The sequence below is a fragment of the Dermacentor albipictus genome, chromosome 1 (genome assembly GCF_038994185.2).
Source record: "Dermacentor albipictus isolate Rhodes 1998 colony chromosome 1, USDA_Dalb.pri_finalv2, whole genome shotgun sequence".
NCBI lineage: Eukaryota > Metazoa > Arthropoda > Arachnida > Ixodida > Ixodidae > Dermacentor > Dermacentor albipictus.
Window position 1 is genome coordinate 285,452,595 of NC_091821.1, and position 15,446 is coordinate 285,468,040.

The window sequence follows — 15,446 nt, forward strand, 5'->3', positions numbered from 1 at the left end:
CGTGGCACTTTCCCCGTGCAGCGGGCAAAGCACCCTTGAAGGGTCGCTGCGAGTGTCGCGTGGGATAGCGTAGATGACACTGAAGTTGTCACGCAGTTTGTATGACTAAGAATAATTTGCATTTCTTTGGGAGTCTAACCTCGAAGTTATTCAAAATTGTGCCACCCGTATAATCACGTCTATCGTCGGGCAGAAGTTTAGAAAACAGCGGAATTTGCCCCAAAACGACACTAAAGGCTGCTAAGAACGGCCAGCTGAAGTGCAAGTTTTGCCAGCCAGTTGCGACAGCGGCGGCAACTTTTTCTTGGAACGCCACCGTTACGCTCTAGCCTCGTCGCCGTTGTGACTAAATACGTTCGAAGAAGCAGGCTTTGTGCCTGAACACAACACCGCCTACCTGATCTGCTATGAGCGGGGGAGTGCCCGCGGGAAGGCCTACGGAGGCCTCTTCCCACGCGCCGTTCAAGACGCAAGACAATGGGCACCTGGCGGCGCGCTGCGGGGTCAGCTCGGGGAATAAAAGGCGCCTTTCCTGACGTAAGCCCCGAGTTCTACGAAGTCTGTCTGACTTCGGTTCCGAACCGTAAACCCCGCGCAAAGAGGTGTGTGTGTGTGTGAGTGTGTGTGTATAAGGCATCCCGCAGGGAGGCGATTTGTTTACGATGACTGGACGGCCGTTTCCCTCCCCTTGGGATCGAGGGAGGACCGTGTGTTTATAAACCGCTGTTGTGCGGCTGCTCAGTGCACTTTCACAAGCAGTCATGTTAGACTGATGCACTTTCTCTCGCAGTCATGCTATAGACTGATGAACTGCAACATCCTGATGTAGATACTGTAAATAAACCCATATTCGTCGTTCTCGATCAGAAGCAGTCCTTCCCTTCAACAACGTCCTCAGCGTGGATAAGTTGGACGGCGGCATGGGCCAGCTACTTTCTAATTCATGCCCGACTCCAATATTGACAACGAGTTACGAACGGTGGGATTGAGCCCCAAATCCTGACAAGGCAAATACTAAGTCAAGCTAAAGTGATGGATTAGTGCTCGAGAATTTCTAAGGCTTCAATATTATCATGAACAGAGGCTTAATAATCAAGAAATTAAGGTAAATGCAGCCCATGCTTAGAGACTCCCCGGGACATTCATGCACTTGCCCGATGACGAAAGCACTCCTCAGTTCAATTCGGTCAATAGTACTCCACTACTCGTTGCAGAAAACTTCCTTGTATTGTATTATAAGATGAAATAAAATGCTACTTGTCCAGCTCTATTTTATTTTCAGAAAAAAGAACTCATTGAAATTACTCTTGACAACCACACGGGCGGTCGAAAGGTTTCGTTTTCGCTCCACTTTGCGCCGCCCACGCTTTCGAGTTTCAGTAGGCGCGTAGTGCTGCGCTGGTTTTGCTGGCTCGCGATACTCGCACAAATTGCAAGTGGCAGAGAATTCAACTTCCATGGGATGTCGCCGCATGCCCGAACGGTCTACGCCCCTTGACCAAAAAGCAGCTGCAGCGGCAAATCCGCCGCTGTTTCTTGGCACAGTGCCGCCATCTGTCACGCGCCGTTTTACTCACCGACGGCAGCAAAAGACGGTGATTGCGTGTGCGGCGTCACCACTCCCCCAGTTAGGTGGAGGTAAATTTGAATTTCGTAAAAGGTATTCTGACCCTTCAGATGCAATTTTCTCGTGAACGAAGGCTTTTAATGGCACGAAACAAGCATTGTGAGGCGGTTTCTGGAATGGCATTTAAACATTCCCCGTCAACTTCGATTTGCCTTTAGTATCCCTTTAAAGGCGAATGCACACGAGCCGAGATACGTCATGAGCCGGACGGCCGGTGACCCCGTCGACGGAGAACATGGCCGCCCGCGCTTCGAACTGGGGCGAGTTGCGTCAGCTGTGTGGGCCTGCCCCTCGTCAAATTGAATTTCCAGACTGTTTGTGGTGGTCTATCATGCAGGAAAAATTATTGCAAGCTTACGATGCACCATTTATGCTGCAAGCGTTTGTTCTGAGCCATGATCATATATAGGTGATTGCAAATACCGCAGCGTATGAACATGGCAAGGTCTAAAGAGATCGGTTAAACATACCAAGAGGTACGGAAGCCAAAAAGACAACAAAGAGACGCTACTTGAGATTAACCTTTAATATTGAAAATTACTATTGGAATTCGCATTCTAACAAAGACAATGATACGTGGCAAACGCAAGTCTCTCCTAATCTTTTAGTGCAAAATGCCTCGATTATTCACCGTGTGGTTTGGCATTTGTGTCTTAAAAGAATTTTTGTGTCTTCAAACAAAGTTTTACAGCCGCAACTGAAACAATGCCACGCTAGATGTGATATCAATCGTCACTTACAGCGCACACATAGACGAGGGACAAAAAGCGCTTGTCTTCACCGTCCTTTTTGTCCCTCGTCTATGTATGCGCTGTAACTGATGATTCATACCATGGAATACCAACGAGCCCGTACCCAAACCTTGCTAGATTGAATCATTAGGCTTGTTAAGTGATTGTTTGTGTTCTTTTGAAGCAGCGCCAAGGCGAGGACAGGAACCAAAAACAAACACAACAGGACGAACACTGTGCAAATCTGTAGTAGCAACAACTTGATTTGGGCAAGTTGGCCTGTCTTGAGTATAACTTCAAGCAGCTCAAAGAAGGCGAGGAGAGGAACCGAAAATAAACACTACAGGACGAACGCTGTAAAAATCCGTAGTAGCAACAACTTCATTTGGGCGAGTTGGTCCATATTAAGTAAAATTTGAAGCAGCTCCAAGGAGGTGAGGACAGGAACTCAAAAGAAACACAACAGGACGAACGCTGCGCAAATCTGTAGTAGCAACAACTTGATTTCGGCGAGTTGGTCCATCTTGAATACAACCTTAAGGAGCGCGAAGAAGGCGAGGACAGGAACTCAAAAGAAACACTACAGAACGAACGCTGCGCCAATCTGTAGTAGCAAAAACTTTATTTAGGCGAATTGGTCCATCTTGAGTACAACTTGAAGCAGCGCGAATAAGGCGAGTACAGAAACCTAAAAGGAACACAATAGGACGAGCGCTGCATTATCCTCGCCCCCTCCCCCGGCTTAGCACGCATGATTATCAATCGACTACCAATATGAGGCAAGCAGGATGACGGCTCGCACAGCCCGCACGGTCGCCCTCGCATCCACAGCAAACGGCGCACCAGGCGCGATTTTATCCCCCTTGGACTTCACACTGACCGTCACGGCTACGGCATAATTTCGTCTGGAATGTCTATAGATTTGGTAACGCAACAGAAATAATAATTAGTGAAGAGGAACAACTAAACGTACACGGTCGTCCACTTCCAATTTGAACACGACTACGGGCGGCCGGCGCTCCGCGGAGCGCCGCTCGTGGGCGCTGGGGTAACTAATGCCCCAACCACTGGCACGCGCCGGAAAGCTTCGGCAGGCGCCGAAGCGTCAAAAGCGTCAAAAACGTCGGTCGGGAACACGGTGAAGCGTAACGACGTCCAGCGATTATGTCTACTGTCGATGCTAGAAGTTTGCCGACGCGCGGCGAAGCTGCGCCGGCGTGCACCAATGAGAGGTTGTGACGCGTCGCAGGCGTCAACCAATCGAAGGCTGCGCAGCCTCCGGTTGCCATTGCCGGTAATGGCCGCCCAAGCGAAGGCGCCGGCACCAACAATCGTCCGAGTTTTTTGGACGCACGACAGTGTTTCTGAAAGACAGTGTTGTAATGGTAGGCCGACAACGACACGACCGACCGATCGACGACCGTGGGTTGTGGCAGTGCGACGTGGGTCTGAAGCGACTTCGAACGACGCCGACTAACCTGCCCACTGGGTTCCGCCGGGCTCGGTACGATCGTCTGCTAAAACAGCCAACCGAATCGCGATTGCCGCAACGTCTGTGCTTGTTGTATGTGCATTTTGTTGTGCTCAAAACGAATGGAAGCATGTTTACGAGCTCCGAAGTCTGGATAATCAACAGTCGCCTATCGCCGATGCTGTTCACGCTACGCGTAGGCCTAGCGCGTCCATCGAGTTCGTGACTGGCGAGTGAACGAACTCACCTGAGAAACTCTGTCGAAGGAAATGAATTTTCAGGTCCGTTTGGTGCTGCAGTGATTTAAAATATGGCACTCCTGACTTCGTGTGATGCGATGAATGAACCGTGTGGAATTGCGTTGGTAAACCGCGGCGTGTTTCGTGTAGTGTCGGTTGACTCAAGTTTCACGGGCAAGCTCTGCACTGTTTCGAGTGGTAAAGATAACTTCCGAAAGCGAAATACACTAGTAGCCGAACTATGGGAAGTACTTACATAATCAGCCGTTCCGCCTGTTTCAGCTGACGCTGCATTCTTCTATTCCGCATGTGAATCCAGTTCAGTACAAGTTCACTCTACTCATTCACTCACTTCTTTCAAGTGCGTCCGTCTTTTGGGCTAGTTGGGGATAATTCGCTCGTGTAGCAATCAAGAACACTGACGCACTGAAGCATACGTGACAATGCAGTCATGTTTGTTTCAGTGTGTCTTTATAGTTGAGCACTACAAAAAGAAATTATCTGTTTGCAACGTATGCCCTGTGTGCAGTGCATAGCAGGACCTGCATCATGCAAGACCTATGCATGCAGCAGCGTATACCACGATTGCTTCGATGTCCGCTTCAGAAGCAGCAAGCACTGGGTCAATGAAACTGTAATTGATTTTTTATCTCACTTTTTGCTTATGGAAAATGTAGATGGTGTGAGTGCATTGTGGGGAAGGTGAAAAGGTGTCATCAGTGTTTTGTGCAGTCGGTATGCTTAAACTGCTGGAATCCCTTCAGCTTCTACTAAAATGTTTCTTGCTGCGATACTATAAATTGTAGTCAGGACAAAGATCTACTCAAAACCAAGTTACTAATGCATCTGCGCAGAATGTGTTTGATGAACAAGTTAACACTTCCACAACAACAATATGCCGACGCACAGCATATCTGCTTACAATAAATACATTCCGTAAAGGTGAACGACTGGGCCTACAATATCAAACTTTGTAGTAGAACCGTAAAAAGTGCTGCCATGCGTATCAGCCACAACGAAACTGCTGCACGTCCAACCTTCTTCCTTGGAGGCACCTCTATAAAGACTGTTCAGGCCCTTCCCATTCTGGATGTAACATTTAGCTCTTCTCTCAACTTTTCCGCATATGTCACCAGCACTGTATGTAAGCACCGGCCCATTCTTGGGTTTGTGTCCCGTGTCTCCCTTCCCTGATGACCTAAGGTTTTCCGAGCACTCTACACTTCTATCATTCTGTCACGACTTGAGTACTGCTCATCGGTATAGTTCCCGTACCAAACTCGCGACGCTAACAAACTTAAGCTTGTTCAGCGCCGGACAACACGCACCCTCTACTCCCGTCTTTTGGGTTGTCACAAGCTCACGCCAGCCTTCGAGGATTGCCTGAAACCCCTCAAGTAGCACACTCTGCAATACCAGCGCAACATTGCGCTAGTCTATACTGCAGGGTGCTTGATGACTCTCTGGACAGCACCAATCTTTCTTCAGTTCGCCTGAACAAGTGGTAAGCACAGCCTGAGCCCTCATCGCGCCTCTATGGCCCGACACCACAACTCCATGATTATATCTGGCATGAAGACCTTTCTCTCCACCCCCCCCCCCCCCCCCCTGGCGATTTGGATTCTCCTTCCTTGGAACCAGACCGATTTAGCACTCCTGTGTGTTGTGCACCTGTCGAATGTGTGCGTGTGTGCCGTGCTGTGTGATTGAGCGTGTGTGTGTGCTCGTGGAGGGGAAGGAAGTGTCTTCTGTATCCTTCAAATCCCTGCTCTAGATGGCTGGTTATCAGATGCTCTAACATACAGGCATCAGCCTTCTTTTTAGTCTAGTATGCCAAGTTACCACTAAGATTATTATTATTATTATTCGAATCATCACTACGACTACATTGATTGTGTTGAAGCCAGCGTGACACATAATTCAAAATATTTCTGGAGCTTTGTGGGCTCCGTTTTTTAAAAACAGTGCTAAAGGTGTACGTCTTCCTTATGAAAATAGTGGTGTTGTCTCGAACACTGCTGATGCCTTTGCAGAACATTTCTGTTTGCTATATGGTGTGAAATATGCTTCAATCAACCTTCCTTCTCAGTCTGGCACAGTGTATGCTATCAGTCAATGAAAACCTTGTTTCCAAGAATATGAAGTGCCTTAAACCTTGCCTTAAACTTTCGCTTTCTTGTGGTGTTGATGGTATTTCCTCTGCAGAGCTTAACCGTTTGAGGCGCTGTCTACACAATTGTGCGCAGCAGGAGAGTGCATCAATAGAAAAAGCACTGATGAAAGTAATGGTCTTTAAAATGTGTTTCATACACTTGAAACAACTATTATTGGAACTTTGCTGAAGTTTTGAATAACGTGCAGAATGTTTTAACAAAATTAGTGGGAAGGTAGACGTCTGGGTGTTTTTACTCTGTGTCAGTATGTTGTATGTAGCAGGTTCACTTCTTTCATTGTTTTTTACAATGTCGTGCACCAGGCATAATTTTCAAGTGGCTGGATAAGTGGTTTTCAAGCTTTTCAAAACACGAAATAGTACATGTTCTCATATTTTGTGTTCCTGTAGTATGTTCTCGCATGGAGTCGAAATTTTGTAAACTTGACAAAACTCGCTAAACAATTGAAAATTCTTCATATTTGCTGCAGCTGCACCTTTCTACGATTCTGAAGATGCAAGAGATGTGGTGAAAGCAACTTTTCAATCAACGGGATAAAGTGGTATCTGAAAGGGTTAAGACGTATGGAAGCATACTTGTTCCCCATTCTCACAAGCATCTTCAATAGTTCCCTAAAGTCTAGTACCTTTTCTAGCACTCGGAAGGTAGCATGAACATTGCCCGTGCAAAAATCAGGTGCTAGATGTGCAGTTACTAACTGCCGACCTACATCTATCCTCTTCAGTGCGTCAGGTGTTTGAATCGATATGGGATTCCTCGCTTTCTTTTAGTGCTAAGAGCATTTTAATAAATGAACAGCATGAATTTGTGTGCCGACAACTTAAAATTATTTCAGACTGTCAACAGCGTTCACCACTGTATCGACTTCCAAAAAGACATATTTTCACTCTCAAGCTGGTGCAGAAACAATAAGTACTCTTAAATGCTTCCAACACTACGGCATTAAGTTATCTGCAGAAAACGCACCATGTGAAATTTTGATACACCCTACCTGGTGCTCCACCTTAGGGTCGATGAAATGAAAGATCTTGGTGTGTATTTCGACAAAATGCTAACCTTCTTTTCCCATAGATAATTACACAACATGCCCTTCACGCTCTTGGAATTGCAGGCCGTATATTGCATGATTTCCACTGACCTGTTCTTTCTGAAATTCTGCTGTGTGCCTCCAACTACTAGAGTATGCCTCTGTAGGAGGGGGTGCAATGAGCAAATCTAATTCTGACCTCATTGAACGCATCCAGAATAAATTGATATCTATCTTAAAGCACCACTTTTGCCATTCTGGCGTCCACAGTTGAGCCTTCTCAAATATATTTCAGCTCGCACCTCTAGATTCAAGACTTAAAGGGAAGCTGAAAGGTTTTCCAGAAAAAAATGAGTGAACATCTGTACATAATGGTTTTCAACCCTCCGAATTCGAATATCGTATCGAAATTGATCGAAAGAAAGCGCAAATTTATTTTATTTCGACGAAAAGTGCAGCAGCGGACACGCCCAGCTCGCGCGTCTCGTTTCCACCTGTGATTGGTCGGGCGCCTCATGACGTCAACTCTAGTGACCGACCGCTGCCGCTGCACATGAAGCGCGGTGCCAGGTAGTTTGGTGCTGTAATGGAAAATTAAGAGGTAATGGAAAATTTAGAGAGACTGCGTTTCTCTGAGGAGTTCGGCGTTACTCCCAACATGTACGAACCGATTGCGAAGAGCCGGCCTCTCGAAGAAGCAAACGATGGTGGTGCGAGCAGTGCTTTCGACGAGAACGAAAGCAAAGTCTTGGGATCTCCTCGTGTTGGATATGCTCTTTGGTGAGTATGTTTTTTGCAAAGCGATCTAGTGATCTCGCTGATCTTTCGCCGATCTAGTGAGCTCGTTTCCGGTCAAACAACTGTAATGTTCTGTTCCTGCATGCCTCCTCGTGGAACGTAAACGGGGATGCGATCGTCGGCATTTGCGCGCTGTCCAAAGCTGTCGGCGATCTACAAAGATGGTTTAAACGCGTGAAAAGCATCCCGGTTCATGCAGTACGTGTAGTGACCTTCATCTGTTGACTACCACGTTGACTACCACTCACGTTGATTACCACTTACGTTGACTACCACGCACGTTGACTACCACTCTACATACACGCAGACGCACCAACAAAGGAATGCAGGGTCGATCGAAGCAGATTACGATGGCACGCACGCAGAAACAAGCGCGGTCAGGCACGGTCGCGGACGCTGCGAAGGAACGAAACACTAGAGTTGACGTCACAACTCCGCGGTTTCCGGTCTCCACTCGCATCGTCAGTGTCAGCAGCAGCGCGTGGCATTCGACGGGGGGCGGAGCTACAGCGCAATTTCAACCGACGATTACGTCGCTCCTAATTGATAAAAAAGTTCCCAAATTTACCTATATCGTTTATAAGGTTCCCGCATCCGTATATGAGCGTCTTATTGAATTCGACAGACTCTTCAGCTTCGCTTTAATTATTCACACCTTTTGTTCTTGTATAAGGTGGTCCATGACATTATACATTCCTTAAAGCTTCTTGATCATATGCATTTGTTCATGCCGCAGCAGTATACCAGGTAGCATTCCCCATTCGTTGTCTGGGCTTGTTGCAAGATTGTGCTATATAAGACTCGACTCCAAAACATACTTCAGAGTTCATTTCTGTGTTTTGTGTATCTGTAGATAATCACGTAGGATTAACTCCCTTTTACTTTTCCTCGTTTCCTTATTTCCCTTTTTATTTCTCCACCATTTTTTGTCTACTACATTCATGTTTGGGCACGCAGCCACTAGCTTCTGTCTAGTGGTTGCGTGCCCTCTTCCTCCCACCAACGCGCAGCGAAGCGTTCGCTTGTCGGCGCGGCGCCGAAGCTTGCCGACGCGTCCCAGTGATTGGGGCATAACGCGCCGGCGCACTGGTGGCCACCGGCGTGGCCTCAGCCGCGTCGTCTGCTACAGCGCGCCAGCACTAGTGTGAGCTGGCGTGCTGTAGCAGACGACGCGGCTGAGGCCACGCCGGTGGCTGCCAGTGCGCCGGCGCGTTAGCCGGCGTCCACGAGCGCCGGCCGCCCGGAGCCGTGTTCAAATTGGAAGTGGACGACCGTGTACATGTGTAGACCAGAATTTATGAAGCAAAATTGCAAAATGAACAAGGTACGTACTTCAAGTGGTCCAGCACCGATATCAGGTCCTCACCCATCATTTGGATGGTGGGAAAGTTGAACCTGAAAAGAAAGAAAAAAAGGGGGCGTTAACTATGTTCGCCAGCGTTATAAAATCCGTACTCTTGCGGCTTTTACCACTGTGATTACCTTCATTTTTCTAGGATTAAAAAGCCAATGGCGCACCATGTTTAATAATCAACTGAAATAATTGTCCTTACGTCTCAAGCATAACGACTTTATATTATTCTAAAGTACCTCATAACACTATATTGCACGTCAAGCAGTGCACTGGAATGAGGGGAAAGCTGTTTAAAAATGTTGCAGTTTCGCTCGGAAGGTAACCTATTAAACAGTTTTACTTTAGGGGACGCAAGGCGTTGGGGCCCCTAACGCATGGGTGAGGTTGCGTCGTTGCTGCGTTGTAATTTTTTCAAATTAGAAATCAAGCATATGACGTAAAGTACAATAACCTATTTTCATTAACTGGAGTTTATACACACACACACACACACACACACACACACACACACACACACACACACACACATATATATATATATATATATATATATATATATATATATATATATATATATATATATATATATATATATATATATAAACTGTGTTTGGACCCAAGGTGGCACGGACCCATGGGGGGGCCGGGGGGTCCCGGCCTCCCGGCCTTCTTCCCCCCCCCCTTCCGAAATTAAGCGGCGTATCCCCCCCTTCCCTGCCTGCACCGCCACTCCTCAGACACATTCCTAAAGCGCTGACAAATCAATCCATTCGGCAGTCAAAATATTGATGCCTTTTACAGCGAGAGCTGTACATGACTTACATTACGTAGTTTTTTCGTCATACGTCGACAGTACAAATCATCATGTGGGCCGATCCTGTTGATAGTGATAAAAGGGTCCAAGCTCAATGGCACATAACTGTGTGGGCTCGGGAACCTTTAACCTGCCCTTCGAAATCTTCGGGATGGGCCTACGTATGGGGAGTGCTTAACTCTTGCTTCACCTCCACCGCGGGTCGGCCCGGCATTGCAGTACCTTTGGATGGACCAACGTATGCGGAGCGCTCAACGCCTGCTTCATCTCCACTGCGGGTGGGCCCAGTATTCCACTATCGTCGGGATCGGTCCACGTATGGGGAGTGCTTAACACCTGCTTCACGTCCACCGCGGGTCGGCCCGGCATTGCAGTACCTTAGGATGGACCCACGTATGCGGAGCTCTCAACGCCTGCTTCACCTGCACTACGGGCGGGTCGCTTTTCGTTTCAGAGCTTTGACTGTCGTCAGCTGTCGCTGCCATTCCATCTTCACAAAGTGGAATGCTTGTCAATGTTTTCACTACTTTTAGATGGCGGTAGTTATCGGCATCTCCTGAGGCGTGAAGGCCAGTTTTCTCATCGATTCGGTGCCCGCGCGATTAACTCGAGATGAGTTCAGTTGTCACCATCTATTCAACGATCACGCACATCGCAGTTGCTTTGTTAGTTCAACCTTTTTTGTTCAGCCTTATGCAGGGACCAGGAAATTGATTCGGTTCGTAGTCATCTAGTCTGCATGTTCGAGGAACGAGTTGCGGCTGGAGAAAACGCCAGGTGCGTTAAACCTTTCGTTTTGCTTCTTTATTTCCTCGAGCGACGGCTCGCCGCGGCGCTCGCAAATCCTCGGAAGCATATACCCGCGATATGGGTTTGGTAAGGTGGAAAATAATGCCAAACAGCGTCAATCATCAGACCCTGCAATAACCGGTAAAACGATAAAAAATATCATAGTCACCCGTTACCTCGTCTGGCTTTTCCCTAATTGTGCAGCATTTTTCGTGAAAAATTGGTAACTTGAAATAAGTGTCGCAAAGAGTTGAGAAATTAAGCGATCTACTGAGAGAGCGAAGAGAACAGCCAAATATGAAGGAAAAGCGAAAATTAACAAATTCAACTGTTGTTTGTGAAAATATTTATGGATCAACATCTCTTTATTTACAAAGGAAGTATAGAAAAGGGCGCCGGAAGTGGAGAATAATTCCGTGTTTTGAATCACGCTTCCACAGTTATCAGTGGAGCCACCTGACGTATATATAGCCAGTTCTCTGCTGTGCTAATGTGAGTGTTTTTATAACCTTCCGCGGTGGGCGCAGTATGTCTGGAACCACAGCGTCCTGCGCTCTACTGGAGTTTTACAGGGCTGGTGACCACGCATCGTTGCGCAACTTCTCAAATAGCAACACGGGTCGGGTTTGACCCTTTAGTTGGTTGAGCAGTAAGTGAGGGATCCAAAAGAACCGTGATTGTTCCGGAAACATATATATTTCTCTATGATTCTTCCAGGGCTAATTGAGAAAACACTACTAGAAGTCTTTATTTTTTACGTTCGCTTGTTTACTTGTTCTTGGCAGCGTTCTTCCTGCGCTTCTGTCATGCGGGAGTCCCTTTGATGTGCTTGCTTGTTTGCCAAGTAAAGGAGTGGTGTATCGCACGGGCGTACCTGTGAGGTACACCTTATTTCATGCCGCCGTTGCGGCGACAGCGTGCCGGTGTGCTCTGCGACCAGCTTCTTTACCACGTCAACCGTGTAATGCACACGTGCACGCGTCCTCGCCGGCGCAGCCGTGTTCTCCGTCTGTGTGGCGGGATGAGTGGCTTGTCTCGGCTGGTCTCGCTTCTCGTAAGTTCTCGTACACCACGAGAGTCGCGTGGGTAACGTGACCGCTTAGGGGCAGTGATGTTTTAGGCCGCCCAACAACCCCAGGACGCAAGAAGACGTAGCGTTCTGAGCATGGACAGTACCGTCGCCACTAGTCCTTGCGTACGCAAGCCGCTTGCGTCCCATAAAGTACAACTCTCCATTGACAGCGAATAGCTAAGTATTAGACGGCTCTTCGATGTCAGGTCCGTAGTTTCATCGGCGGCATAAATTGCAGGGAACGTTTGCGTGCTAATGAAATTAAGAAGCAGGGTATCCCGCGCGCACAAGCAAACATGAACAGATCTCGCTCAATGACCGCGAACACTTGTTGTCACAACAATGGAGTAGTGAACAGCGCCGGCCTCGGCGAGCGAACTTTCTGGGCTGCCTCTCACTTCAACGCTTGTCCAACACTTGGGATTACGTGATTACGTGTGATTACGTAATTTCTTGACAATTCGCATGCCCGCAAACAGCGTACGTGAAGCGACCAGCTATATCGGCTCACCCAACATTTGCACCCGTCACAGATTATTACATGCAAGATACAACGCGTGGCTAGCGTAGGCGCTCAGCGCGCACACAGCCATGCGCCGCCATGGCGGTAGAGCAGAAAACGAGACCTAATCTGCCACAAGTCCCTAGCATGCGTTTGAGCATGTGACCTCCAATAGGCACGCGGCTGGACAATACACACAAGCATAGAATACACATCAAGCTTAGAGTAACAAACTCTACAGGAAAGAGCTCCCATAGCACCGATGCATTGAAATTGGTAACCGCAAGGGCGTCGCTGTGTTGCTACTCTGTGCAGGCGCGGACGGCGAGATGCGATTCAGACGATACGCACAATCAACGCGATCTCAAGCCTCTATTAGTATCGTGGAACTTTCTAGCTCAGGTGCCTGCAAAGGCATTGTTTCATGCACCATGTGTTCTCAATCAAAATTTTATAACTAGCCTTGGGATCTGCAAAATATACGGAATTTCGCACATTTTTTATATCTACGTGCTACATGTAAATGCTTGTTTTTGCATAAGATTTTGAATATTTGTAGTGTTACAAAAATGAAGGGTATGAAAATGGCGGCGCCTTTGCGGTTGCCACGTTTTCTTTCCTACTTGCCATTTGTTGGGCGTGTTGGTAAATTGAAAGCATATTTAGCGCCAGCAAGCAAGGACGGAAGGGAGACGACAACACAATGCGCTAACTTCAACAACTTGATTTTCAGGAAGTACACCTATATAAACCATGCACAGTGGCGCCACCTTATCCAAATCTTATCCATCCAAAAAAGCCATCTCCTTATCTAACAGGTCGATTGAAGGGGCACTAACACACGTGTCTCTATTCCGCCAGATAGCCTGCGCTTCAATGATCTCTCGCACGTCTTTATCTTTGTGCTTCGCAAGAACCCGACAGGATTCATAGACCGGCGCACAGCCGTATTCTTGACAGTGGGTTGACAGATGACCGTATTGCTTATTTTTCACAGTTTGGCAATGTTCCCGTAATCGGTCATTAAGACATCTCCCTGTCTGTCCGATGTATTTCTTCCCACAGGACAGCGGAAGCTTATATACAACACTCTCTGCGCATCCCACTGGCGCTTTCCGATGATTCGTGGAGCACCCGGCAGCTGGCTTACGGTACGGGTCTGTCAATCGACATATTTTTGCCAGCTTTTCTGGTGCGGAAAAGACCACTTTTGTGTCCACCCGGCTAGCCATTTTCTTAAGTTTATGTGCCGTTCTATGCAGGTAGGGCACTACCGCTACCTTCCTTCTACGTTCCGTCCCTTGATTTGCCGTGTCCTGAATTGTGCTATCCGACCTTCACCTTTTTAGCAGCCCCTCGACGACCGAAACTTGCACTGATTCCGGAAACCCTGCTGCTGATAGCCTTCCCGATTGATCCATAAGGCTCGTTGTCGTCTCCCTTCCGTCCTTGTTTGCTGGCGCTAAATATGCTTTCTTTCCTAGCTTCTGTTCTATTAGCGGCGAGGCCTTGGCGCCGTCTCGCGAGTGACGGCCAGGACGCCGCACGCTGCTGACATGCACGCTCGTTCCCTTCGCGTATTCTTGGTGTATGGGCGGCTCGGGCCGTACCTATTGAAGGATATGTCGGCTTTTTTCTGCTGTCAAGCCTGAAGTACAGTTCCTTCAAAATCGCGTGAGTCGTGTAACTTTCTGGCTTGAATATCACAAGCTGTGGCGCGTTCAAGGGGTCTATTGGTTTTGCAATGCATATATGCGCCATGTCTGTCCACAAATTTAGCGTAAGATGTCTGTAAATTCAACTCGCGAAGTTGTGTACGATGCTTTGCTAAACGCTTAAGATTCCGTTAGTACTTAGCTATGAGAGACATTGCAATTTACATGGAAGAAAAATCTTAATATTTGATGTCATGTTATCCGTGCTAGAGAGACACTAACCAGCGAAGCTGTCACCATAATTCGTATTACTCTGGTGAGTTGTTGTAGTCCAATATGGCAACTTTATTAATGCGTACGTAAAAGGAAGAGGCGCGCATTTTGTATGAAAAAGTCTGCTGCTACGTTCACCGCTCTCTGAAACAGGCCCCCATAAACGAATTGCTCATGGCTGCTCACACAACGGCACGTCATGTAGAGTATTTACATAGTTAATTCACAAATACTATAGTAGCAATCACCTGAAAGAAAGGTTTCGTGGTTAGGATTGAGAGCCAATCAAGTGTAAGCGAAGAAATGTTTCATGGTGTCCCTCAGTAGCCTTTACCGACAATATGCACACCCCTCAAGCAACGTTAGCAACCGACTGTCGTTATGGCGAGGCATGCACTGTTCGCTAAGCCCATCAGTTCACTACAACTTCGAATTGAAACCATGAAGCAGCTTTTACAGCGTCAATTGCAGTGCCTAAAGTGTACTTGAGGTACTACAGCGCAGCTTCGGGTGCCTAGAAAAGAAAAATTGAAGCACCTCCTGCCTCACCATGTCTCTATCTAGCGTTGTTTAATTACGCAAACGGAGAATTGTTCGCTTCGTCAGTACATAAAACAGAACCGCGCAAACATTCATAAGGAAAACACCACCGCTTCACATATTTCACTTGATTTTTGACATTCTACCGGGGAATTATGATATCTTCATTATGTCCCATACTACTAATGAATAACGCTTCGGCTTCTTTCAGGCTGCAGCCATATGGTCCAAAAGGCCTATTCCAAAAAAATTTTTGGCCGAGCAGCCTGTGTCAGTTGGCCAAACAGATTTGTCATGTATACTCCTCAAGCAACAAACACCGGTAAATTGTTCAAGTGAGTTGAATGTGCAGCACGGAAAAGGGGATTATATATCGATAC

General features: G+C 47.4%; 1 protein-coding gene across 3 annotated transcripts in view; it reads right to left on the bottom strand.

Moving 5' to 3' along the window:
- The window catches only part of LOC139054432 (uncharacterized protein ZK1073.1), a 337,898-nt gene that overhangs the window by 98,585 nt on the left and 223,867 nt on the right, over positions 1–15,446 (bottom strand). For all 3 annotated transcript variants that reach the window (XM_070531383.1, XM_070531381.1, XM_070531380.1), the window contains one exon: positions 9,400–9,462. In XM_070531383.1, coding sequence (XP_070387484.1) covers positions 9,400–9,462 — 63 coding nt within the window. The remainder of the gene's footprint in view (positions 1–9,399; positions 9,463–15,446) is intronic.